This window comes from Fonsecaea multimorphosa (assembly GCF_000836435.1).
Source record: "Fonsecaea multimorphosa CBS 102226 unplaced genomic scaffold supercont1.10, whole genome shotgun sequence".
NCBI classification, from domain to species: Eukaryota; Fungi; Ascomycota; class Eurotiomycetes; order Chaetothyriales; family Herpotrichiellaceae; genus Fonsecaea; species Fonsecaea multimorphosa.
The window spans coordinates 514,965-540,391 of record NW_015971644.1 but is presented as its reverse complement, the minus strand read 5'-3'; the positions used below and the strand labels follow the sequence as shown (position 1 = coordinate 540,391).

At 52.5% G+C, this 25,427-nt stretch overlaps 8 protein-coding genes across 8 annotated transcripts; 2 read left to right on the top strand and 6 right to left on the bottom strand.

Moving 5' to 3' along the window:
- Positions 1-629: 629 nt before the first annotated feature.
- Positions 630-4,215, bottom strand: Z520_05771 (uncharacterized protein; the record flags this gene model as incomplete). The annotated part of the gene is made up of 2 exons (XM_016776274.1): positions 630-2,894; positions 3,004-4,215. The coding sequence occupies 2 exons, from the start codon at positions 4,213-4,215 to the stop codon at positions 630-632; spliced, it is 3,477 nt and encodes a 1,158-aa protein (XP_016632593.1).
- A 428-nt stretch (positions 4,216-4,643) lies between these two features.
- On the bottom strand, positions 4,644-9,566 carry Z520_05770 (uncharacterized protein; the record flags this gene model as incomplete). The annotated part of the gene is made up of 2 exons (XM_016776273.1): positions 4,644-4,969; positions 5,021-9,566. 2 exons carry the CDS (start codon positions 9,564-9,566, stop codon positions 4,644-4,646), a joined length of 4,872 nt encoding a protein of 1,623 aa, XP_016632592.1.
- A 343-nt stretch (positions 9,567-9,909) lies between these two features.
- Positions 9,910-12,039, top strand: Z520_05769 (uncharacterized protein; the record flags this gene model as incomplete). The annotated part of the gene is made up of 1 exon (XM_016776272.1): positions 9,910-12,039. One exon carries the CDS (start codon positions 9,910-9,912, stop codon positions 12,037-12,039), a length of 2,130 nt encoding a protein of 709 aa, XP_016632591.1.
- Positions 12,040-13,088: 1,049 nt separating this feature from the next.
- On the top strand, positions 13,089-15,005 carry Z520_05768 (uncharacterized protein; the record flags this gene model as incomplete). The annotated part of the gene is made up of 2 exons (XM_016776271.1): positions 13,089-13,591; positions 13,667-15,005. 2 exons carry the CDS (start codon positions 13,089-13,091, stop codon positions 15,003-15,005), a joined length of 1,842 nt encoding a protein of 613 aa, XP_016632590.1.
- Positions 15,006-15,348: 343 nt separating this feature from the next.
- Z520_05767 (uncharacterized protein) lies at positions 15,349-18,202 on the bottom strand (the record flags this gene model as incomplete). Its single annotated transcript, XM_016776270.1, has 4 exons — positions 15,349-16,131; positions 16,214-16,772; positions 16,851-17,187; positions 18,187-18,202. 4 exons carry the CDS (start codon positions 18,200-18,202, stop codon positions 15,349-15,351), a joined length of 1,695 nt encoding a protein of 564 aa, XP_016632589.1.
- Positions 18,203-18,885: 683 nt separating this feature from the next.
- On the bottom strand, positions 18,886-19,516 carry Z520_05766 (uncharacterized protein; the record flags this gene model as incomplete). The annotated part of the gene is made up of 2 exons (XM_016776269.1): positions 18,886-19,233; positions 19,295-19,516. 2 exons carry the CDS (start codon positions 19,514-19,516, stop codon positions 18,886-18,888), a joined length of 570 nt encoding a protein of 189 aa, XP_016632588.1.
- Positions 19,517-20,323: 807 nt separating this feature from the next.
- Positions 20,324-21,310, bottom strand: Z520_05765 (uncharacterized protein; the record flags this gene model as incomplete). The annotated part of the gene is made up of 3 exons (XM_016776268.1): positions 20,324-20,648; positions 20,728-21,014; positions 21,077-21,310. 3 exons carry the CDS (start codon positions 21,308-21,310, stop codon positions 20,324-20,326), a joined length of 846 nt encoding a protein of 281 aa, XP_016632587.1.
- A 2,168-nt stretch (positions 21,311-23,478) lies between these two features.
- Positions 23,479-25,311, bottom strand: Z520_05764 (uncharacterized protein; the record flags this gene model as incomplete). The annotated part of the gene is made up of 1 exon (XM_016776267.1): positions 23,479-25,311. One exon carries the CDS (start codon positions 25,309-25,311, stop codon positions 23,479-23,481), a length of 1,833 nt encoding a protein of 610 aa, XP_016632586.1.
- Positions 25,312-25,427: the final 116 nt, after the last annotated feature.

Sequence of the window (25,427 nt, the reverse complement as noted above, 5' to 3'; positions counted from 1 at the left end):
ATTCCCCCCTTTTGCTCTGTGCCGTGTTGTTTGGGATGGCTGTGTTCCAAATGTCCAATGTCCACTGAATTGGAGCAGGCAGGGAACGGACCGCCAGACAGACAGATTTAGGCCGATTCCTGATTCTCGTCTGGCTGAGCTGGCTTGTTTCTCTATCATTCGTTCATTCATTCATTCACATTACCTTTTTCATCATGGCTACTTGCCTTGAGGCAAGTCCATGGGGAAGAAGAAGATGGGCCGTATTCCATAGTCAATCTGCGCGAGGATGCCGTGATTGTTTCTCGTTCTGGGTGCAAGCGTATGAAAATCCATAACTGCGGCACTGATGATGGCACGATGGCACGATGGCACGAGGACCACTGGATGCTGGTCAGAGATGCCGACACTGCTTTTGATTCTGCTGCTCCAAACTATCTGAGGGTGAGGACGTCCGTCACAAATTGACCATCTCACAAAGATTGGCTTGCCCCCTTCACTCCTTTTTCAGGTTATACTATGCATCAATACCATCCATACATTGACAAATGTCACACGACTTTTCTATGCCTTGGAACAACAGACCAACCGATCCTTTTATTTCTATATGTTGCCTTCGAGCCAGTAACACGCCGTTATGCAAAGGCTCCTTACTTGTTCCGCTCACTCCGCTTTCTAATGAGAGTCAAGGTCTTCGGCATGCATCGTCGCCTCCACCAGCCCTTGACCCGATCCAGCATGTTTCGGTGCTTGCACGGAAAATTCGACGTTGGAACTGTATCGCCCAGGTCCGGATGTGGATACTCGAATGACTGCTGTGTCTTCATATGGTATGAATTGCAGAGCCTCAGTGTACTGGTCTCATGCTGGGTAGAGCTATGTCGCGTTCCTAGCAACCCGGACGACTTCGTGAAACCACTCCGCAAGCTGTGCAGGTCAAACTTCTTTCTAGTAGTTGTTGGCTGTTTCTGCGCCAAGGCGGTCGTGCTATCGTCGGAAAAGAAGCTTTGAACTTCACGAAGAGGCGGCCTAGACAGTGTCTGAGATTGATCTGGAAACCGAAGACTGAGGTTCAGCTCTGAAGATGTGAGCGGCGGTCCCAATTCTGGAGGAGCCAGTTGGGGGATCGACCCTAAGCGTGGGATCTGAGAACTGCACCGTGTACTGTTCAAAGGTTCGATGACGCTAGTATTGCTTCGGCGTGAATGGACAGTCCTGACTGATGCTTTTCGAACCATTTCCAAGCTTTTCTTGACAGGCTCAGGCATCGCAGCTAGCATACTGGTCCATCTCCTTGGCATCGACGTAGGCGCAAGAACACTCACTTCAGATATCGTTGTCGGTGGCAGTGCTGTCACTGAATCCGCGCTCAACTCGGCATATCCAGGGGCAGGCGCGGTTTCGCTCATCTTTTCAGGCCAATCTTCAGTTGTCCATTCTTCCTCTCGATCGCCGTCATCCAGCAACTGCCCGGTTTGTTCAGGGACACCCAGCTGCCTCACGCTCTGTGACTTTCTCTTACTCTTCATCAGTATTCGCGCTCGCCGTCGCTGATGCGACTCTTGTCTGGCCAGCATGTCACTTTTGGATCTGCGATGAGCATGCGTGCCTCCCCTGCTCGGCAAGCCGTTAACTGTCCCCGGGCTTAGACTCAGCTCTGAAAATCTCCTGACCTTGAATCTGGTTTTTGACGGATGGGAGTCAATGTCGGCCATATCACCCGATGTCAAAGAGCACTTGGCGATAGATCGATTAGACTTGGTTGACTCTGAAGCTAGGAGTCCACTGGTCGACTGGAGCGTCTGCCAGCCAGACGAATTCCCCCGATTCCTTGAGCTAGAGGACGACAAGACAGACGTGGAGTTGACTTGACAGTCCTGCAGAATGGCTCCAGGTGGGAGTCTGGCATCCATACTGGCAAATAGACGACGTGGTACAAGTTGGCGCCTCTCAGAACTTGTGAGGCTGGAGTGCCGTATAGTCGAGCTCGAGGTTGTTGGCCTCAAGTTCCATGGCGACAGAATCCGCGGCATACTGGACGGTGCTCTAATGGTACTCTCTCCGCTGCTGTCGGGTGCCGCAACTGAATGCTGGCAAGGGCTGTCTGATTGGGAACGTCCATCTTCGCCCTCAGTCCCATCATCGTTCAGGCCCAAGCATTCAATATGTCCATCGAGAAGTGACTCGATAGTTGATATTTCATGGATGGTAATCTGGCTGGCATCTCCGGTGACATTTGGGACAGCTTGTTCACTAGCCGCATTCTCCCACGGGTCTTGCTGCTCGGCAACATCGAGCTTTGATCCATCCTGTAGTTGCGGTGACAGAACCCTTTCGAGCGACTGCAAATCCGGATGTTCTTCCACGGCGTCAAGCCGAGAGAAGGTCTGAACGTGATGAGGTGCATCTCCCCGGTCGGTGACATAGTTGTCAGGTATTTCGAGGATACGGCTAAATCGTTTCCTACTCTGTGAGGACATTGGGCGTTCAGGCATTGGCGACAATATCTCGGGGCGCTCTTTCGAACCAATGCCGCCAGATGTCTTTGGTCGTTCCTTTAACTCAGGCGAGTAGGAACCGAAGGAAAGTGGTCTAAAACTGAACGACGGCAATTCCCAATGAGAACGGGCGCGTTGGATGTCACTGAATGCTGTTTGGGGGTTGCCATCACACTTTCGATCTCCGTATTCCATCAGCCCAGAGATGGAAGGCTTGTGGTCGAAGACAGGGGAGTGCACTCGGGCTGCAAGAGTTGTCAGGTCGCGTGGGCTCCGAGTGGCGTTTGGGAAGAATGCACTCGAGTGATCTGAGGCGCATGTTCGACGTGAGGCGGTTGATGCTCGAGGATTGTCCTTTTCGTCTTTGGACCGTCCATCGAGGTAGTCCTGATCGGCAGGAGGAAGCCTTTCGGTCACCTAGTGGTCATTCTGTCAGCACAATAACGACAACGTAACGCAGGATATCTTTGACAAGGTCAAAAGCATTGGAGTTTCTGACCATTTTAGTGACAGAGGCAGATCTCACAGATGGCGCAGTGGTGGCTCCGAGACTTGACTTTCGGGGTGGAATATTTCCGGCGTAACTGTATTTAGATTGCTTTGACTGCTCGCTGGGCTGACGATTGTGTACGGTTGGTAGCTCCAATGGGTGAAAGGCTGAACCTGGGACCGTGCCGAAAGGAGATTGAGCCTGACGCCGTTCGGGGGCGGGGAGGTTGCCTAGGATTGTCTGGTCCATGTTGAAGGGAAGATTGGCTACAGAAGGGTCATTCGGGGGTGAGAAGCAATCCTCCTCGAGAAATGATTCGGAATAATCATAGTAGTGAGGTGCTGTAGACCCAGTCGGAGACTGTGGCAGACCCCGAGATGAGGCAGCACTGTGATTCCAGACCGGCCGGAAACTCTGGAGAGAATTGGACATGGGGGTAGTCGTTCTTGGGTGCGGATAAGCGTTGACGGGGAATCCGTTCAAGGACGAGACCGCTGGCGATGGTAGCCGGACGAAGGAGGACATGGAGTTGTTCAGCTCAGGTGGGTATACAGGTGGACCTGGACGCAAATGGTGCGTAGAGACAGGGGAAGAAGCAACCGTCCCGACACTTCCCACTCTTGGATAGCCATGTCTTGCACCATATCTGTACGGATATGCCTCACTTAAGGCCGGGGACGAAGCTCGATATCCAGGCCGGCGTCTGTGACCGGAAACGATCATAGGAGAGCTCGAATGGAGGCTGTGGAAGTCGCGGTGGCTGCGGAGAGTGATCAGCGACCTGTGCGAGTGGAGCGGATGCGCAGGGACCCTGGGGCCGGCGACATGGGAGGATCGATGACGAGGACCGGCTCTCTTGGGGCGAAACCCTGAGCGAAGGGATGTCTGTGTAGAGTGGATGGTCTCTCGCCCTGATAAGGCCGAAGACGATGGGACTGGCCGTGGTCCGTGGTGGCGGTGGGAGCGTCGTCGCGGGAGTCGTTGGTGCTCGAGCTGAGGGTTGAATGAGGTGTCAAAGGAACCAGCACGACGTTTGGAGGACTGAGGCCGGGAACCAGAACGAGGAATGCGTGGAGGACGAACTGCGAATGGGCCACTGTCTCCCAACTCGGTCGTGTTTCTCAACATGCTCTGCACGGCACTGGAGGTAAGTGAGGTCGTGGACGTCCCCGGCGCCGTCTCATCCTGTTTGGCACCATTCTGGGGGCCATCTTTTTGGATGTTGGGGCTGATCTCTTCAAGCGGCATGGCGAGCCACTGTGTTGGGCGCCCCAAGGAGCTTTATGTGGGAAAAAGGATAAATGAAGCCAGAGAGGGTCTTGTGAGCAGGAAGTGAGACGGGCGGACAGACGAGAGAAGAGGACATTCAGCACATCGAGCAGACTGTGATGCTGAGAAAGAGTGTCATGACGATGTGAATCCAGAAGAGAAAATCTGACTGATGAGAAAGAGAAGATGGAGGTGCCAGAAGCAGAATGTGTGTGCTTGTGGGAAGGTGCAAGTTGAGGCTGCCGTGAGGTTTGGGAAGGAACGCCCCGAACGCGTTCGAACGTCTTCAACGACGTGGCACATTGGAACAGATGGAAGAGCCTCAATCCACCATCTTACTTCCCCCGTGTCAGAATCTTCAGCTCATTTCTTTCATCATTGACTCGAACACCATGTAATCTGTCCCTTCAGGTCGGCATCATGCTAATCTTTCCTGCTCCTCCACCGCGGTTACGGTTGGAGGAGGCCTCTTTGCTGTTGTTATACACATATTCCTGCATGCCTGAATTGCTGGTGCTAGACCGAGCACTGACGCTACTCTTAGCCTTCTTTGTAATACCGCCACTGCCTCTCTTTCCTTTCGTGGCCGTCGTTCTTCCTCGAGAGCTCCCGCCACCACGCTGCTGAGAGCCACGTGAAGTACGGTGACTCCAAGGAACTGATTTAGGTCGAGAAATGCGCTTTTTCGGTGCAGTCTTCGGAGCTCGAGTTGCGAATGCCGATGCTTGGGATACTGTTGTGTGTCAGTAGTTCGAAGGCTTCCTCTTAACACCACAGAACTTACGCTTCTCGTTGAACTGGCTGACATCGTCGGCCACACTAAAGTAGTGACTGCTCTCGGTTTCGTCGAGTTCTTCGTCGCTTTCATCCACTCGGTCGCCATCCTCGTCGTCGCTGATTTCCACAATTGATCGGTCGTGAGGTGCGCCGACATCTTCTCCTGTTGCCTCTTTCATCGCCTTGTAGTCGTTATATGCGCTTTTGACCAGTCGCAGCAAAACAGGCCCAAACATTTGAAACTTTTCTTCATTCATTCTGCAGATGTCGCGGAGCGCATTCTCATCTCGTGGAAAGTGAGTGGCGATTTCCCGAAGTATAAGATCAGATATCGACGCCTGCCGTAAGCCTTTCGCGATCTGAATGCGCTTGATCTCTTTTTTGGCATTGTCGACAAAGTCATCCAGGATATGTTGGTGAATCTCGTCAAGTCCTTCCGTTCTGTCGTCCGTAGTAATTGGAGGTCCAACTCTTCTGTTGGGCCGGCGTCCGCTAATAGCGGGCATCGAATCAAAATAGAAGCCATCATCATCTTCTTCTTCCACTTCGTCGGAATCCTCGTCAAACTGCGCACGAGGAGGGATCCTGCGAGACCTAGGCTGCAGCGGCGAGGAAACGTTGGTGGACGCAGGATAATCGTCAGCAGCGGCTTTGGCTCCAGCCCTTTGTGTTTTCTTCTTGGCCTTCGAAGCCCCTGCCTTGGATTTCGTTTTATCTTTCGGCGAGATCAAGATTTGCATGCTCAATGCTCCTCGGCCGGCCTCGAATTCCGGGGCTCTGGGACCCGTCTTCACATATTGCGTAGCAAAGCCAGCAGTGTTGACCTTATTATATTCCACCAAAGCATCCTCACTAATGAGCCGGTAGAATAATCGCTCCACATCCCCCCGGGCTAAGTCTGCTCCCATCCCGTATTCGCGGAGTCTGTTGTGGCTGAGCTCAGAAATCTTCTTGGTTTTGCCGCCACGATAGACGTCGACACAGTGCAACAGCGTAACTTGCTCGCGAGACACTTGCTGGACGATACGGATTGCATTCTTGGCATGCTCTGAAAAGTCTTGCGTCTCGAAGGTGCTGGTTGAGTTGCAATTGTCACAGGTGTTGTTACAATCCTCTCGCTTGAAGTGTTCGTTGAAATATCCGAGCACTTGCTGTCTGCGACAGTCGCTGCGATTCTCGCAGAACTGTACGACATTGCGCAAAAGGTGTTTCTGCCTCTCTTTTTGCTGCCAGTCGCCGTCACCTTTATCAATCATTCGCTTTATGGAGGTCGTGTCTCCATAGCCGTAGTAGAGATAGCACCCAGCTCTGCCACCATCCCGTCCAGCTCGACCTGTCTCCTGGTAGTAACCTTCGAGGCTCTTGGGAATGGTATGGTGAATTACAAATCGGACATCCGGTTTGTCGATACCCATGCCGAACGCAATCGTGGCAACGATAACTTTGTATTTCCCGGCCTGCCATTCTTTCTGGATATGGATCCGTTCTGGAGGTTCGAGTCCAGCATGGTAGTGTCGGGCTTGGATATCATATTCTTCTTGGAGTTGCTTCGCAACATCTTCACAAGCTTTGCGTGACAGGCAATAGATGATTCCAGCTTGTCCCTTGTAAGACTCCTGTATGAGACCAGCGATACTTGCAAGAACCGCTTGCTTGCCGCCCTTAGGTCTCACCTCGTACGTGAGATTAGGCCTGTTGAAGCTCTGAGTAAAAACCTCAGCTCCATCCATACCGAGATTATGCATACAGTCCACTTTCACGTTTTCAGTTGCAGTTGCAGTCAAGGCCATCACTGGCACATTCATGAAACGTCGGCGAACCTCACCCACTGCTTTGTAGTCGGGACGAAAATCGTGTCCCCACTGGCTGACACAGTGTGCCTCGTCAATCACAATACGTGCAAGGAGTCGCCTCTTGTTCAAGTCCAGAAAGGCCTTGAAGAATGTCTCACTCTTGTTGAGCATCTCGGGTGTGACGTACAGAAGCTGAACAAACTTCTCCGGCTCGCTAGATCGTAGCGCTTGAAGGATGTAATTTCGATGTTCCTGCGAAGTCTGCCCATTGACGAGCACAGCCTGTACGTGCAATTTTTGCAGATGATCCACCTGATCTTGCATCAGACTGAGCAAGGGAGAGACGACAATGGTTACGCCTGCTGTCCGCCCGCTCTGAACTACAGCTGGCAACTGATAGCAAAGAGACTTGCCTCCTCCAGTAGGCATCAGCACAAAGGCGTCCTTGCCGCTCAAGGTCGCATTGATGGCTTCCAATTGGTTGTGGCGGAACTCTTGAAGATGAAACTTCTTCCTCAGAGTCGAAAACACTTCTTTCGACCATGGATGTTGCATCAGAGCTGCAGGAGGAGGACGAGGTGTGGATGATGTTGTGGCAGGTTTGGGGGGCGATTTCCTGCGAATGTTGTCGCTCACTTCACGCAGAACAGAGCGCTCACCGCGATCAGGAGACGTAGCTGTTATGAACGGTAGGTTCTGTTCATACTGTTCTACAGCCTTGTACATTTCTTCGTCATCTAGACCCTCCTCAAAATCTTCATCATCGAACGAAAAGTCACGAGCTGGGCTACCCATTGTTCTTGAAAAGTCGCCCACGGTAGCCTTCGCACTCACACTGGCGAGCACGCGACTCGGATCCGACGTGTCAAAGGCATGAGGGGTGGAATGCTTGATCTTTGGGAACTCCGACACTTGGGATCTCTTGGGAGATTCACGATAGGGAGAAGGAGTGCGATTTGACGACTTGATGGCCATGTCGGTTGCATCCTCTCGGTAGAAGGATGGAGTTTGGCGGATCGATTGAGTTGAGAGGTGAGAGAGACCTTGTGGAGTTTCACTTTTCGCATTCTTGGACGTAGATTGAGGCGGCTTTTGTGTAGAGGCGACCAGGACCTTTTGATTTGATAGCTTTGGACCTGGGGACAACAAAGAATCCCGGTCTATTTTTTCATGGTCCCTCATGCCATTGGATGTCGACACTCCCACGTGTTCCAGAAGGGAGAAGACTGTAAGTTCTCGGGCGTCGATCTCACGCTTCGCTTTGAAAATCTTCTGGCATAACAGTGTCAAAACATCTTCGGGGTCGTCGGGCTCAATAACATGGCCCGCTTTATAGAGTTTGTCTTTCTGGATGACCATTTGCTCCCGCTGGTTTCGAAGTTTGAAGAGAGTGGTAGATTCGTCCTGAAGCCGCGTCGCTGCAATGATCTTGTTTGCTATTGCCTTCTGCCGTTCCTTTAATTGGCTAGAAGCAGCGCCATGTTCGCACATTTCCTCCAGAATTTGTCTGACCACGACTTTCTTCGAGTCCTCTAGCCGTTGCACGAGGCTCTGTAGCTGGTCTTTACCGTTCATCACGAAGCTATCAACCAGTTTTTTCTGTTCCAACGTCAAGTTACCGGTGATGCTTAGAGTCGGAGTGCCGTTGTTGAAGATTACGTCTGGATTCGATGTCCTCTGGGGCGTCAACGTCGACTTTGCTCGAACGGAATCCGCGGGTCCAGGCGATTCACGGACCGATAATAGCTGAGATCGAGCCGGAGAGCGGAAAACTCTCTCTGCATCTTCCTCCTTTGCCGCCAAACCATCTGGGCCTAGACCATGTCCTTCCTTGAGATATGCTCGGCTGAAAGCATCGGATTCGAGCTTCTGAGCAGGAGGTGGATCCTCATCGTCGTCGGAATCAGGAACCACGTTTTGCGACCGCTGCGTTCGAGTTTGTAGAGGACGCGTTGAAGCTTGCGGCTGATGAGTGTTTTCCGTTACTTTTCTTTGATAATTTGGGCCTCCCTCAATCGCGTCAGCTCCACGATCTAAGAATGTGTCTAGCTCAGCAGTGGCGACCCTGGGCCGTGTTGTTGTTTGCGTCAGGCTAATTTCTTCCTCAATTGTTTTCTCAGTGACGCTGGTCTGGCTGCCGCGGGTCGGAGAAGCTATCGTCGTTGCGCGTTGCTGCACCACCTTCGTCGACTTCCGACTTGACCGCGGAGATAGCAGATCCGATTCATATTCATCGCTTTTCCTCTTCTTCCCTTTCTTCTTTGGCGTTGGTCCTACACGACAAGCCGACCTTTCATTCCATAGCTGGGTTGGGGGACCAAATTCGCCGAAGGATGAAGTAGTAACGTCCCCAGTGAGGTCAATTTCGTCGATATCGAGGACGTCGATAGAATCATCAAATTTGATGTCATCAAAGCTCGTTACGGGCGTACGCGGCTTGGGACTTTGGCGGTATACGGAAGGCGTTCCCTGTTTCTTGGATAGATTCGATTGCGGCTTGCTGTCAACGGACGGTCGAGAGGGAGTGGGCGTGGGAAGAGGATTCGGGTCGCGTTGCAATTGCGTATGCAGTTTCGGTCGGGGAGGTATCTGTGGTGCCAGCTGCAATCTTGCCATCTCCTCGTTGGCGTCTGCTGCTTCCGACTCATCGTAGGATATACTGGCCGTATCAGCAATAACAGATATGTGCCCCAAAGATCCAAAAGAGTGTGGGTGCTGCAGAAGCCATGAGAGAGAGCTGTTGAGATTATTCTTTGTCATAGGTCCGTCTCATCTTGTTGTATCTCAGAACAGTTCTGCAGATACAGTGGTTGAATAGCGGTTGTGTGTGGGAGCATTGTTCGCCTGCGCCAGTCGAGTTCGAGAGGATGCCAAAGCCCCCGCCAACGACGCGTCGAAGGTGCCACGCGACGGGACTAGATGACCAAGCTGCCAAGGAACACCAGAGCACGTGACCAAAGTTTGGCTGGTTTCGAGGTCCTCTCGACCATTAGGGAGAGCGGCTGGCATGTCCACCAAAATCTACATAAAGAGCCAACTAATACTCGTACACATGCGTCATTTGCGGTAACCTTTGAGAGACCATTTCCTCGCAAGCGCCAACATGGCCAAGGGTAAGAAAGCCAAATCGGCGGAACAAAAAGCCCGCACGGCAGCAAAGCAGTCAAGGAAAGCCGCCAAAGGCGAGAAAAAGAAAAGTGCCAAAACAGCCGCTTTGAATGCCGACTCGGATGGCGACGATGACGGTGATCTTGACGCCATGCTCGCGGCCTACGCCGAAGAGCAGGCCAAGTACCTCAAGGTCACAGAGCAAGCCTGCGGCCCACCAGGTCCCAGGTCGTCCAGCACAATAGTTGCGTCGCCGTCCAACAGGAACGAGTTGTTCATCTTTGGCGGCGAGTATCATGACGGGAGCACCGCCTCCTTTTACAATGACCTATTTGTATACCTCATCGATAAAGGTGAGTGGCACCAGATAGTCTCAGGAAACAGCCCCCTGCCCCGAAGCGGACATGCAGCCTGTCGAGGCGGCAACACCGGTGGGATATACGTCTCGGGAGGTGAATTTTCCTCGCCCAAACAGAACCAATTCTACCACTATCACGACTTCTGGCATTTGGACACTGAAACAAGGGAATGGACCAAGCTCGAACCGAGGGGAAAGGGCAAAAGCCCACCCGCTAGAAGCGGTCATCGAATGACATACTTCAAGAACTATATCGTTCTTTTCGGTGGCTTTCAAGACACCTCGCAACAAACAAAGTATCTGAATGACACGTGGATCTACGACTGCAAGGAGAACATATGGCATGAAATGAAACTAGCGCCAGCAGCTCAGAGACCTGACCCTCGCTCGTCGTTCAGTTTTCTGCCCCACGAATCCGGTGCTGTCTTGTACGGAGGCTACTCTCGTGTAAAGACAACCACTGGCTCTGGAGGAGGCGGAGGAAAACAAGCCGGTGGTAAAGGCAGTGGGAGCGGCTCAGGCCCGGTGCGAAACATTCTCAAGCCGCTCGTGCACCAAGACACCTGGTTCCTCCGCATCACCCTTCCCAGCTCGGAAGCCGCAAGCGGTACGCCTCCGTCACTCCGCTGGGAACGGCGGAAGCGGCCGGCCAACTCCCCCAACCCACCCCGAGCAGGTGTAACGATGGCGTTCCACAAAGGACGCGGAATCTTGTTTGGAGGCGTGCACGACGTCGAAGACAGCGAGGAAGGCATTGACAGCGAGTTTTTCGACCAGCTGTTCATCTGGAACATCGATCGGAATCGATTTTTCCCGCTGTCTCTGAGAAGACCAAAGGCTGGGGGCGCCAAGAAGCAACTCCAAAATGCAGCAGCTCGGGGAGGAGGTCGTGATCGGGGCAAAGCGGATGAGGAAGAACTATTGCGCAACCTGGCGGCTCTGGAGACGAAGGGCTCAATATCAGCCGCCGAGGAGATCACGCTCGATATCAAGGACAAGGAAGAAGAGCCGGAGCCAACCGAGCCACCAAAACGGGTCTATCCCGTTCGGTTCGAAATGCCCCATCCTCGCTTCAACGCGCAGCTCGCCGTGCAGGACGACACACTGTACATCTTCGGAGGGACGTTGGAGAAGAAAGACGTGGAAATCACGTTTTCAGACCTCTACGCCGTGGATTTGGGGAAGCTCGAGGGCGTCAAAGAACTGTACTACGTTGAACCCGCCAACTGGAACGTAACCGTCCAAGAAAGCGACGAGGAGATGGAAGACGACGAAGAGGGTGACGACGAAGATGAAGATGACGAGGATGAGGAAATGGACTCTGACGAAGAAGAAGACATCATGTCCATCGACTCGCGGCCCCCGGCGTCAACGGCTCCAACAACACCCCTTTCCCTGCCCACCACTGGGGTCGAGATCGAAACCGAGCCCGAAACCCTCGCCTCGCAAGACGACTCGCGGCCGTACCCACGGCCCTTCGAATCCCTCCGCGCCTTCTACGCCCGCACCTCTGAGGATTGGCAGCGCATGCTGATCGAGAAACAATCGTACGGCGGCGCCCGCCAAGCGGCCGAGCTGGCGGCCGAGCAGACGATCAAGGAATTGCGGAAAAAGGCGTTCGAGCAGGCCGAGGAGAGGTGGTGGGATTGTCGCGAGGAGGTCCGCAAATTGGAGGATGAGCAGGAAGAGGCCGGGATCGGGGAGATTGTCACGCTGGAAAGTCGGGCTGGGGCGGCTGAAGGGGGTGGTGTGGGTAGGAGACGGTAAAAGAAATGCACGATCAGTAGGATCAGTAGGTTGGATATTTGTGCAAGCCAGCCAACCGTGGAAAAAATCCCATTGATGAGAAACTACCTAGATTACTCGAGAACGAAAAACCTATTTGCCATTTACAGTTTGATCCCAGAGGGTGAGGGAAGGCCGCTTTACCCTGAGCTTTAACTGAGCCTTAACTGAGCCTTCGGCTGAGCGTCACTGAGCACTCCTTGAGCACTCCCTGAGCAAAAACACCGGGACCTAATCTGGCCCCTTGCGATAGGATACGTGGTGAAACCGTACGTCGTAGTTTAATGACCGATCCTTAGCGCCTCGGGAATGCCTTAGCACTCTAAAAGTCATAGGGCGATGTAGGTAAAGGCTTTTAGTGCCTTGGTGCTGAAAGGCCCATTTACCTCTCACGTCTATCTCTTTCGTACTTCGTACAAACCACATAGACTTTAGAATACCACATTATCTCCTCGGGAGGTAGGCCACAATCGTACACCTACTCTCACAGCGAGCGAGTTGCATGTCACGTGGACTATCACTGCTCTGTCACGTGGACTATCACTGCTCTGTCACGTGATAGCCGCCTCGGCTTACCTACCTACCTGGTACCCAAGCGTCCAAGTCAGTCAAACTCTCCCACCGAAGCAGCTCGTCTTGTGTGTCTGTTCGCCTGCTCCCTCGTCCTCACCCACAAGCTGGACTACTGATACCTGGAGTGGTTTGACCATACCTCGTAGTCTCGACAGTCATGCCACCAAAGTCTAAGCTTCATTTCTTTGCGGTTCGACTCCCGAACGTGACCATTTGGGACCGAACGCGCGTTGGCCACACAGTACGATTCTCCTAGCTCGGTATTAACAAAGCCATGTGGCATTCGGACCGAACGACCCACCCGTCTAATTGTTCTGCTTCAATGGGAAGACAGTCAATGCTACCAATGTCGTCGATACTTATAGATCTGGGGTTCGCGTGTCCGCGTGGGGGCCCCAAGTTTTTGCTCCAGGTAGGGGTCTAATCTATCAATTTGAGTCAGCACCTTGATCGTCACCATGGCGTCAGACACCACACCACAGCTGGCTGCTCCCAAGTTAGCGATCGGGTCTTTTCACAGAGGAGAAGTCGGAAAGGAACAACTCGACCCTCACATTTATGACGATCACGGAGATCCTCACCGCGCAGCCCTCGAAGACGCCCAGGCAGACGCCCAAGTCAGCAAATCGACATGGGCCGCGGTCTTCTTCCTGGCCTTCACCCTGCAATCCTCCCTTAGCTTTGCTCTGCTCACGGTGTTCCCGGTCCTTGTGCCGATCGCTTTGGAGTTGCAACACAGCACCAAGAACGTCAACTGGATGGCTTCAGGATGGTCTCTCGCGGCCAGTATCTCCATCACCATAGCCGGCCAACTCAGCGACTATTTCGGCCGTCGGTACGTCCTGTTGTTTGGTCAAGGTCTCCTGATACTCGGTCACGTTGTCGGTGCCACCGCGCAGAGCGTCAGTCAAGGTATTGCGGCAATGGTCATATTAGGCTGTGGCACGGGCACATCTTTTGTGTGAGTGAATCTCTGCTCCTTCTAGGATTACACAACATGAGCAGACTTTTGACTGATCATACATGAGACGTCTAGTTTTGCCGCAGGCATCTCAGAAATCCTGCCTAACAAATATCGATCGGTTGGCATGGCTACCACCGAGGCCAACCTTCTGCCATTCAGTACCTTTGGACCCCTGATTGCCCGCTCCCTCGTGGTAAATGCTACATGGCGCTGGATATTCTATCTGGGCATCATTACTGGAGTCATTGCACTCGTAGGCACGGCAATCTTTTACAACCCTCCCTCTCACCCCTTTCGAGACCGGACTAGACGTCAAGTCCTCGCTGAATTGGACTATCTTGGAATCTTTCTCTACACCGCCGGCATCACTCTCTTTCTGATGGGTCTCGAATGGGCTGGTAACCAACATCCTTGGCACAGCGCGGCTGTGATAGCGCCCGTTGTCCTAGGCGCTTGTCTGTTTATCGGCGCGTTTGTTTGGGATTTCAGTGGCCGCCCGCAACGACCCATCTTCCCATGGCGCCTCTTTAGGATGTGGCGCGAGTATCTCTCTTTGCTCGTCATCATTTTTGTGACCGGGTTGGTCTACATTTCCACCACGGCCCTGATTCCACAGCAGATCAACGATATGTTCACCAGTGATTCCATCAAAGCCGGCTACTACAACATTCCGGCCGGCTTCGGCGCCTCCATCGGTGGTACCATCCTCGGAGGCTTGATATACAAGATCCGACACGTCCACTGGCAGCTGTGTGTTGGTATCGCAGTCCAGACACTGTTTATCGCACTCTTTGCCCTGATCACCCCGGACCGAATCGCCATGGCTCTCGTCTTCCAATGCATGGCCAATATCCCCTTTGGCTGGATCCTTCTCTGCTGCTACACCACAGCTGGCCTGCACGTGCCTCAGAGGGACATTGGCCTGGCATTCGGGTTGATAGGCTGCTTCCGGTTCCTCGGAGGCGCCGTGGGGACGACGGTGTTCAGCACAATCCTCAGCAACCGAGCGGCCACCACCATCCCAGCACGGGTCGTCCCCGCCGTCCTCTCGCTCGGCTGGCCCGCCGCCAAGATCCCCGTCCTTCTTAAGGCCCTCCTGTCCGGCGCGCCGCCCTCGACCCTACAAGAACTCAAAGTGCCTCCAACGGTCATAGCGGCAGCGAGAAATGCCATTCGACACGGCTACAGCGACGCCTTCAAGTACGTGTGGTATGCGTCCATCCCGTTTGGCGTCATGGCCTGCATTTTTGCCCTGTTCGTCATCGACCCGTCCGCCTACTTTACGACCCATGTCGCCGTCAAACTGGAAAAGGAGAGGTTGGAGAGGCGAACGGTGACCGTGGATTACAGCAAGTCGCAAAGCCAGCATGTCGCCGTCGAGGAGCTCGAGAATGTCGCGAACAGGGCCTGAGATCGTAATGGCTTGCCTTCAGGTCGAATAGAATATCCTTCCATTTTCGTTCCATGTCGCACGTAGCACAAGCCAGGACTTGATTGGCAGATGCTCATCATTCATGGACTGGGTAGTTACTTTGACTTCTGCCGCGTTAATCGTATAGCTCTATCTGGTCGTGCTGGGGGCGGTGGAGGGTCCTGTAGCTGCACTGAGCGGCACATGAGCAATGGCAAATGGCTGTATTGAGGCAAAAAATCTTGGTTAAGCTCCAATCGGTAGTGCTATAGTCTTTACAAGTTATTGCGAATGGGGCCTCTAAACCCCGACTCAGCTCACACTGCTGAACAAATGAAACGTGCTACTGCCACAAGTCGCCGAATCCACGCCCTCCAGCCATCCCTCTGTAGGACTCGTTGAGCTCTGGCATAGAGAGAAGCTCAGCTCCCGGCACGCCAAACCAATTCATGTGAGACTGTTCGGACTCGATATCATAGGATTGATCGGACGGATGAAGCACTGGTTCCAGTCCGGGTTGTAAGTGGGCAGTTATCGAAAGGTCAATGTTCGTACCGGCGCCAGGAAGACCGGGCAGGCTCGTGGAAACAGAACTGGGAAGGCTGAAATTTCTGTCGTGGCGCTCGGCAGATGATGCAGCATCGTCACTGATACTGGAGCAGGAGAGGTGATTAAAATCATCACCGGCGTCTAAGCTTGAGTTTCTCTCCTGATGAAACGATGCCCGGTGCAGCTGCAGGTTTTTTGTAATGAAGTTGTGATGAGTACTGACGCCCAGCTTGTCTTTCTTCTTTCTGTCAAAGCCCAAAGGTGAAGGAGAGCGCGGACACTCTTCTTCACCCTCGACTGGAGTGGTAGGAAAGGGAATGAAGGGAATGCCGAGTAGTCTTGGGAGGCCTTGTTCTGCAGGAGGAGCGCTCGGAACGCTTTCGGTTGTCCTCGACCTGGGATGCTGCCGAATGGTGTGACGATAGGACCCATTCATGAGCGTCAGCAAGCCGGTTTTGCATATACGTTCGATGCTGGAGGTCCGATCTGGTAGCTCTGCTGGCAGTCGACCGATGAGGCTCTGCAGCGACGGTGAGGATTCGGTTGTGGAGTTCGAACCTCTTACTATGCGTTCACGCTACCAGCGAGAAGAAGGAAACATGTCAGCAAAGTCCGGCTAGAAGACCGCAATTGAGGTGCGAAAGTCAAGGCAAACTTACCAAAGGTGTCAGTATAGGCCAGTAGATTATGAGCTCGTCCAGGAGCAACAGTGCTACCTGCATATGCTGGCAATGTGCGTCGGCGACTGGCAGACTCGGAGACAGGGAATTGAGAGTAGAATGGACCAAGCCCACGGCAAAGGTACAGTAGCCAATGAAGGGTGGTATCCTTGTTACATCCGGTTTGGTGGCGAGAAAGTCCAGCAACATGAATGTGAACTGGGTCGCGGCCGTGAGAACGGTTCGTATGGACGTTTCGAGCATAGATAGGGGGACTGCATCGTCATTCTTCTCTCCTTGCTGTTGACATGAGAAGATCGGAATCAGAGATGCGTAGAGGAATATGAGGCACTGATAATATACAGCCTGCAGATAGAAAAAGCTGTATGAAAGATCGCGTTCGTCGGGAGAAGAGTCTGTCTCATCGACGACGGTGTTGATATATGTTGTTATGCGCTCTTGTAATTGGCGAATCTTACCGTCCGCTACCAACATGCTGCACAGATAGACTGGAGAATCTGCTTTTGGTTGGTCCTTGATCATTTCTTTGATCTCAGACCTGGGCAAGTGGCGAAAGGTAATGGATTAGCAATCTTTTGAAAGAGATCAAGGTTAAGGGAATAGGTTGTAAACTCACCATAGCGTAAGGGCGCGGATCACTAACGATGTCTTATTGCTCCGACAGCACTCTTCGGGCAAAGAATCTGACAGCCGCTCAGTAGCCAAGTTTCCAGGGATAAGATGACCTTCTGTCGCAGCCGCTCCCAGATCCTGATCATTCATAGGGAGGCAAAGATCACGGATCGAACGAATATTGTCGCGCGGGTGAAGTGGCAGATCCCGAATGCATTGCGTGATCCAGCAGGCCCAGAAGCATCTGCGAAGCAATTCTGATTTTCTGATTCTTTCCTGGTTGGAGATATATTTGGATGGCCGATTGAGACCCAGGAGTTGACAGGTTGTGTATGACAGTGCTATTGACATTGAGTGTTAGTACACCAGCCCAGCCGCGGCTTGGTACTCTCTGAGCACGGGAATACTCAACTGGAATGGACGCCACTGCGTTCTATGTCTCCCATAGCAAGCCAATACAAAGATAGATTTTCGCAAGTCTGAATGACCTCCAAGCATGGCCGATCGGATATCTGCAAAACCGTGATACCGGCTCTGTCTGCCCATGTTCTCCCTGTGGAATGGAGAGAGAAGAATGCTGGTAAGCCAGAGTCCCTGGTTATCCCATCGTTGGCGGATTTCTTGAAAAACCTGCGCACTTTGTCAATAAGTGGACGGGCTAGAAAGGAGGCGGACGAAGTGCCATCTCGTACAAAGAAGCTAGAGCAAAAATGCTGAGGTTGACATGTTCTTGCAGTTCGCCTGCTCGATATCTGGCAATCAAAGATTCCTGCTCAAAAAGCAAAACGGCATTATGGATGCGCGAGAAATAGACTTCAAACAAGAGCAGGCCAAGCTCTTTTGGAATATGTTGAAGAGGCGAGGCTAGATCGTCACGATTCCCACAGCTTTCGGAAGTACGAACACGTTTGCTTGGGGGCGGCTATCTCACCGGGGTCAGTGATGGAATAGTGCATGGATCTGGCATTACGGGGCAGCATCAAAATTGGTAGAGGGCATGGGAACTACCTCGATATCGTTCTGCTCCCGCCGCATGAAGGAAGGCGACGCCTGACTTGCTGCACCATCGTTTGGATAGTCTTCTGGAGTCGAGTCATGATTGGCATCACGAGAGCCACGGCCGTCGTCAGCCCCCAGTGCTCGGAATGAGGCGAGAAACCGTCGATCGGGAGGTAGAGGGTAGTCGCATCTTGCACCTTGCTTTATGCAACGGGCACAGTGTGGCTTTTGACGGGAGCAGCGAAGCTAGATGACGGAAATACATCAAGTCGTCAGCATTCAAATGGCCGAGCCCACGCGAAGGTGAACTGAACCTGCTCCCGGAGTTGAGGTTGACGTACCTTCTGGCGACGGCATCGTTGGCAAGCGGTAGGGGATTTTGGAAAGTGAGGATCTTGGTCATCTGCCTGTGTCATCGGTGCGGATCTGGAACGTCCGGGAATATTGGTTCAGGATCAGGACGATGTGGTGTGCCTTCGTGGGCGATGTCGATAAAGGTCAGTCGAAAACGCACGAAGATCGCTGACAAGGAGAAGGTGGAGGGACATCGAGGGATCGAAGCGTGGAGGGAAAGTCCGGGGGAGCCTTGGGCGCACCTGGCCTTGAGACCTGGTGAGCTGGCTTGCTACAGTATGGAGCATCTTCTTGACCCGAAGATTCCGTGCAGGTTGTACAACTGCGGGTCCGAGGCCCAGCAGCGGCTGCCCTGGTCCTATCATACTAATAGGGGCGTCCTGATACGGGGTCCCAGCAAAACCTAATTAATACAGCTTGGAGAACCTGGGCAAGGCTATAGACCTAGGGAGTGCTCGGTGACTCTCAGCTAATGACATACATAGCAATTAGGTTTTTCGTTCTCGAGTAATCAAGGGAGCATCCTGTACCACACTCAGCGGATGAAGACTAGGTCCAGCAGCAATGACCTGCGTCTCAACATCGATAGAGTAAGACTATTTAATAACAGAAAAATTTATGGTCATTCGTTTCAGTCCTCGGATTTCGCCCATTTTTCCAGGAAGTATTTGTAGTATAACAATCTCTTAGTGACTCTTGAAGTTCGCCGTGCTGGGATGATCAGACGACAGCCCCGACAATTCCTCACCCAGTATCTGGCCTTGGACCCGGACCGGTAACGCTTCGAGGAGAACAAAGGCCACCCTAACCCAGTTTTCCTTGCTCGGATTGTACCAGCTGTGTTTGGTGGCTCGTTGAACCACCACATCTCCGGGGCGCATCAACTGCGTCTCTCCAGAATCCAAAATCAATTCCGCTTCTCCGAAGATGACGATACCGTAGTCGACGGACTCGGTGCGGTGCATGGGGGCCCGGCCCCGGGGCTCCATGTCGACGATTCTGCACACCGAACCACCACGGATCGAGAGGGGCAGCTATGTTACAGATCTCCGAGTCAATCACCTGTGACTGTCTCGTGCAGTGTGAAGTACTCACGTCTTGGTTTGCTTCGTTCACACGGATGTCCTCGTCGTTCTCGAGGTCTATCGGTGTCTTTACCGTGCTGTAGACGGTGTTGTACTGAGCAACAGCTCCCAGGACGGGCTTGAGATGACCTTGGTCGACGGTGTGGAAAACTGCTTGACCCGCGGCATTGTGAGAGGTTATCAGCCTTCTACTGACGGGAAGATTGTTGGGTATGGCTCGGTCTGTAGACATGGTTGGTGCAATATCGTAACAAAGCCTGAGAGGACTGCAAGATTGCTAATGCATCTATCCCAGAAAATGGCAGACAAACCATTCTCTGGAAACTGATGACTTATTGTTGTTCTCATCTTTGACGACACACCAGCTGACGAGCTAGCTACAGTGCCACTTCGTACTTACTTGGACTGCTGGCAGAGAATTGTCTTCAGCGTGAGGTTTAGAGTCGATTTCTCCTAGACTAAATGTTCGGACGGTCGGACCGAATGGAGCACCTGAGCCAGCACTCTCCAATGGCATGGTCTACCTCTAGGATAGTATTATGCTCCGCATGTACTATGCTCCGATATGTGCTATGTACTTCGTACGACGCTCCGTGCCCGGCCCGGCTAGACGCGAAAAAGTGGGACGCGGAGCACCAGACGCCAAAGTCTCTCTGGACTTGCTCGCTTGCTGCTCCGGCTTTAGGTGAAGGGCTCTGACTTGGTGATCTGAGACCGTATTACGGCTTGTTACGATTCTATCTGTCTCAATTCTATTGCATGAGCTGACCTTCGGGGCAAGTGTCTGTATGGCAAAAGGGGGTGACATTGTCACAGTTGGAAGCCATCACCAAAACACCTCAATGCCTTGAAGCGAATGCGGCGACTTTGATTCATTGAGTGTCTTCTCGTAAAGTAATTTCATCCATATTGGGCATCCTGACGACCCTCGTCGGCCCAATCTGTCCTTTCAACCAGCTATTCCTTCGTCATTTAGGTGACGTGCTCCAGGACAAACGGGATGAGGCCAGGTGTGAACACTTTCGTGGCTTCTCATTGCTCAAAATGTCCGGTTGTTTACGCTGTAGTGAGTCGGTTTCCCCTTCAATAACGTTTCCCATTCAGGCAAAGCCATGACTGGCTTGGCCCATTGATTCACGCCCTCGGGAATCAAGTCCTCGTGCTCCGTCTCCTGCAAACGAGCAACGAATACCGCCACGTGCGCGTCGAGAGCCGTGGGATGCTCTCCGCCGAAAAGCCACAGGCTCCCTTCAGTCGCATGCTGAACGCGAACTGCCTCGACCTTCTCAAGGTACTTCCTCGAGTCCTCGTTCGCTTGGCGGCAGGACTCGTCATCGACCTGAGGCTGCTGTTGGGACGTATCACTGTGAGAAAAAGATCAGCCATGGGCTCGGTGCAGGAATGACACACAGGCCATTCGGCGCAAAGGCATCCTGGACTGACTAGTTGTGTTTCCATTCCAGAGCATTTCTGTATTCTACCGAGATATCGGCGCGGGCCAGCCTTTCATCGATATATGAAGTGATGTTCTTTATATAGGCCTGGTGTCGCGGTTTGAAGAACGCCAGAGCCAGGAAACTGATCCCATGCAGCTCTTGGATCAATTTCCTGATCGTGGCGGCGTGTTGTGGAGGACACAGGCTTGGGTACAACTCAAAGAGATAGTATGTGATCTCCATGCTGTCCGCGATAGGTTCTGGGAGAACCGCTTTATTGACCAGAGCGGGGACCTGTTCGATCACCAGTCAATCATCTAATGTTTCTGGGATTTCCGAAGCGAGTGTCTCCCTACCTGGCCTCTGGGATTGACTTGACAGAGATAAAATTCCTGCAGTTGGCCCGAATTGTAGATGTCGATTTCGTGTTCTATAAATTCGATTCCAGGCGCTTCGAGTCCTGCGAGTTTTCCGAACAAAATGCACAGACGGACTTGCAAAGCGCAAATGGAGAAGGGATTGTGGTATAGATCATAAGGTGGCGGTGGCTGCTGGTTTCCCAACGCTGGCGACATGTCGATAGAGCCCATGATGGATTTGGTTTCTTTGATCAATTCAAAGCCACTGATGCTCGAACGAAGAAGCCGCTCATATAAACATCATGAAAGTCAACCAGCCCCCAGCTTGTACGATCGGAGCTCCCTTCCTTGTGTGTCGGACCTCTGACATCTTGAGACCCAGTGTGTACCATTCGTACCGTTCGGTCCGAGTCTAGCAACGAGTTAATTAGAAATGCTGGTGCGTATCATGTTCAGCCCACCTTCAATCACAGCACCAATGACTCACCGCGAGAGCTCCTCGCCAGCATGAAAGCGGTGCTTGGGGAGCCTTTAAGAAGCTTGGGGAGCCTTTAAGAAGCTTGGGGCCGTGACCTCCTCCGATGTCAACCCGAACACTCCGAGGTATTTAGCAAATGCAGCAGAACGGTTCATGTATTCAAGGAATTTTAATGATGGCCCTTTGAATGGAACTACTGTTATCGTGGCAAGAACGAGATGGCAACCACGGTCAACGAGTCTTCTGGCGTAAACGATCTTCACTTGAAAGGGCAGTGCAATTGCGGCCAGATAAAGGTGGTCATAAATACCAAGATCGCCCGCTTGATGGTCAAAGGTGGCACCTGGTGCCATTGCGCCAATTGCAATAGGGTGGGCGGCCCTAGTAAGTAGCCTACCCAGCCAATTTAATGCTGTCTACAGCTAAATACTTGATGCTGATACTGCCCGATGAATGTCTAGCTGGTATGGAATACCTTCTGCTCCCAGACGCCAATGTCTCTTTGGAAGGAATCCCGCATTCGTGGATCGATGAACATACAGAGAGCGGTCGGAAATTGGAAAGGCAGTTTCGCTCCAACTGCGGATGGTGAGGGATCCTATAGAGTTCGAAGCTCGCTCCATCGTACTGATATGACGGAATATCAGCCCTATCCGGGGGTATACCATTGCTTTCCCGGGACAGTCGTGTGAGCTAAAGGGTATCCCGAGAACAAATCCTCAAGCATGCTGACTAGTTGTGTTTGCAGTCCTTTCGTTAGGTCTCTTCCCAGAGGCACCAAAGCCGGTGATGGAGTGTTTTGCGAGAAGTAAGCCACAGTGGGTGGCTTCCGCCGATGAGGCACTCGTATTCGAAAGCAGCCCGGGTATTCGAGATCGGTTCAAGAAAAGTCAACAGGAACACCAGTGAATCTATCTCCCCATCGGAGCTTTGCTCTTGGGATATCATGAAGAATGGCACGGACCGGCTCGCTAGCAACTAGAAGCGTGCTGACAAGGCCTTTTCTTCTTCATGTAGAAATCATAGACAATAGTGCCCCAAGAGGCTGACTTGAACTCACAACGACGCGACCTAGTGAAAGCGAATATTGTTATCAGGACATTCTCGAAACTCGAAGTCCGGATGTCTAGTCCCATAAAGATTTGAGGCATGGGAGAGCCTTTCGACATGAGTTGATAAGTTTCGAATAGTAAGGCGTCCTTAATAGGGTCTTTGTTATATTGAGTACAATATATGTGGCGCACACGCGGTCAGTGTTCGCAGTATATTAGTCTTGGGGAAGAAAACATGGAAAGACCATGCTCAGCCCATAATTTTTTTCGTATCTCTTTGCCGAATATCGGTTCCATCCTGTAGAGAGGTATAAACATCCTAGTCTTGTCCGATTCCAAACCGCGCTGTTCTGCCCCGTCGAAGAAGCATGACAGGCCTTTCGCTATCGAGTTTAGAATGGTTGTAGCCCAGAACAGGAGAAGGCTCGTTAGGGTCAACACGCAGAGGAAGAAGAACACTTGACGAGAGCCTGAGGTGGAAGCGTGGCTGAACGTCAACGCCGCATTGAGGAACGTAAGTGACGTTTCGACAAACATTCAAGCCCACAACTTAGTAGTAGAAGGGGAATATGTCGCGGGCGAGAAGCAGCCTGACTGAGCCATTCGAGCACTATGGTATGGGGCGCCGAAATAGGACCTCCCAGCATCTCGAACGGATCGCCTTGTCCAAAGTTGACCAAAGTTGGCGTTTGTGAATAAAGCGGAAGAGAGAAGACTCAAAAGCTCATGAAGTACTCCGGGAGCAGCAGGGGAGCCGAAGGTGAGCAAAGCAGCCAGCGGCTGATCAGAACGATAAGGCGGGCGCCAGGTTTCTCGCATCAGACTACCTAGCTCGCTAGGTAGGTGTCGGTGGAAAGCAAATCGATAATCTATTCCACTTTTCCTTTCCCCTGCAGTCGATCCTTGACTCGTACAACCATTCCCTTTACCGCGCCCCTTACACTCCTAACAAGACCGGGCAACTTGCCCTCCCCAACCTCGTCCGCACCCACAAATCTCCTGACCAACAAGTTATAAATGCTCCCAAACGCCAACGCCATGACTGTACTGGTCAATATGATGACATTATACGGCATGGAAAAATCCGGCGTGGGCAACGGCAATAGTAGGGAAGTCGTTCGGATATAAACATCCCTGGCGTTTCCCGTGACCGGGTCCGTGAGTTGTGGTGAAAGGATACGAATTACCGCAGGTGGAATATTGAACCCACGATTCGCGTCGGGAGGATATTCTGTGTATCGAAGGATGGATTTTTCAAAGGCATAAGTTAGAGAGATGGTGGTGAGAGGTGGGACACTGAGTAAAAGTTCGAGTTGTGTGCCGCGATGGCGGTCGATGGCTGGCCGATAGTACATGTCCATGATTATTCTTTCTTGGTCGAGTCTCGAAGAGTCAAATGACGTCGAAAACGAATCCGTGATTTGAGCCTTGAGAGTATGCATATAGGGGCGCATGAACCACGGTAGACTCTCAAAATAGACGAATTGGACGGATTCGGTCGAGGATGGGTTTGTGAAGATCGTGCGCATTCCTCCGTGTGCAGCACCGTGGCCGGTCATGGTCCTTTCTGCTCGAAGCAGTTCATGGCCCAAGTCGTGCTTTCGAGAAGTTGATTGCTGCCGGGGCAGTTCGAGGTCGAATTCTTCGAATGGCATTATCGAATAACACCTTGACTCGCTCGGGCCAGGTTCAGATTTGACTTCGAACCCGCTGTGATTGATCAGAACCATTCGATCGTGCGGTACATTCAGGCAGACTGGTTTCGGGTCAGGGCCGTCGTCGTCTGCGAGGGGACATGTCCCAGCCAATGTCCTTCCGAACACATCCTTGAGTGACCACTGGATTTCGTCCACCATGTCACGAGGATAGCAGGTATCGTGGGAATGGTAGGGCTTGGACTCGTCGCAAACGAGTTGTTCTGGGGGAACTGGTCTCGGAATTGGGTTGTCTCGCGGCCGCTTGGATCGCTCAATATCGAGGACAATATCAATGGTCTGGCTGATTTCCATCTGGCATTTGCCTAATCCCGCAGAACACTTGGGCAGCACATCAATGGCCATGCTCTGCCATGAGGCATCAAAAACCTTGTGTCCGTCTAGAAGGCTGGAAATCCCAGCCTTCCCTTTACACGGCAGGAGCTTCAGGAAGGGAGTCAAGTTCTCTGTGCACACGACTTCTCCAGGAAGTACACCATGCAACAGATGAAGATTCTTGCTCCTGTTCTGGAATGCCCCCGAAGGCTGGAAGGACAAGACAGGTTTGGTGGTCCTGGTTGAATCGATGAAATTCAATGAGGCACAGAACAAGCCCGACAGCGATTGTGTCAAGGTTGTCCACTTTTTAAACGCGTCAACCTCCGAGTCGGCATCTATCCAAGCCCATAACTCGACTCCAGTGCCGCCCTCTTTGGTGCCATCCCAAGGACGCGCTCCCCAAAGCTCCGGATCCCATCGTCCCGTAGTAAACCTCAGATGTAGTTCTTGCGTGTCGGCATGCCGCAGCGCCTGACCCAGGGAGCGCGGGAAATACCTGAAATTCTGGGCATTGTAGTCGGCGGCGCTTTCGTTACTGCGGAAGTCGAACGAGGCGAGGAGGGAACCGAGGGGTAAAGGAGTCAGAGTCAATCGCTCATAGTAATCGGAAGCTTCGGCGCTCAAGGCGAGGAGCGCAGAGGTGAGCAGAAGAAATAGAAGCCGGGACATGCCGGCATCGCTATGAGTAGTCTCTCATTCCCTTTGTGCTGAGATCATGACGGACTGACAACTGACAACCAAGTGAGGCGCGTGAAAGGACACTTTCTACCAGACGCAAGAATTCT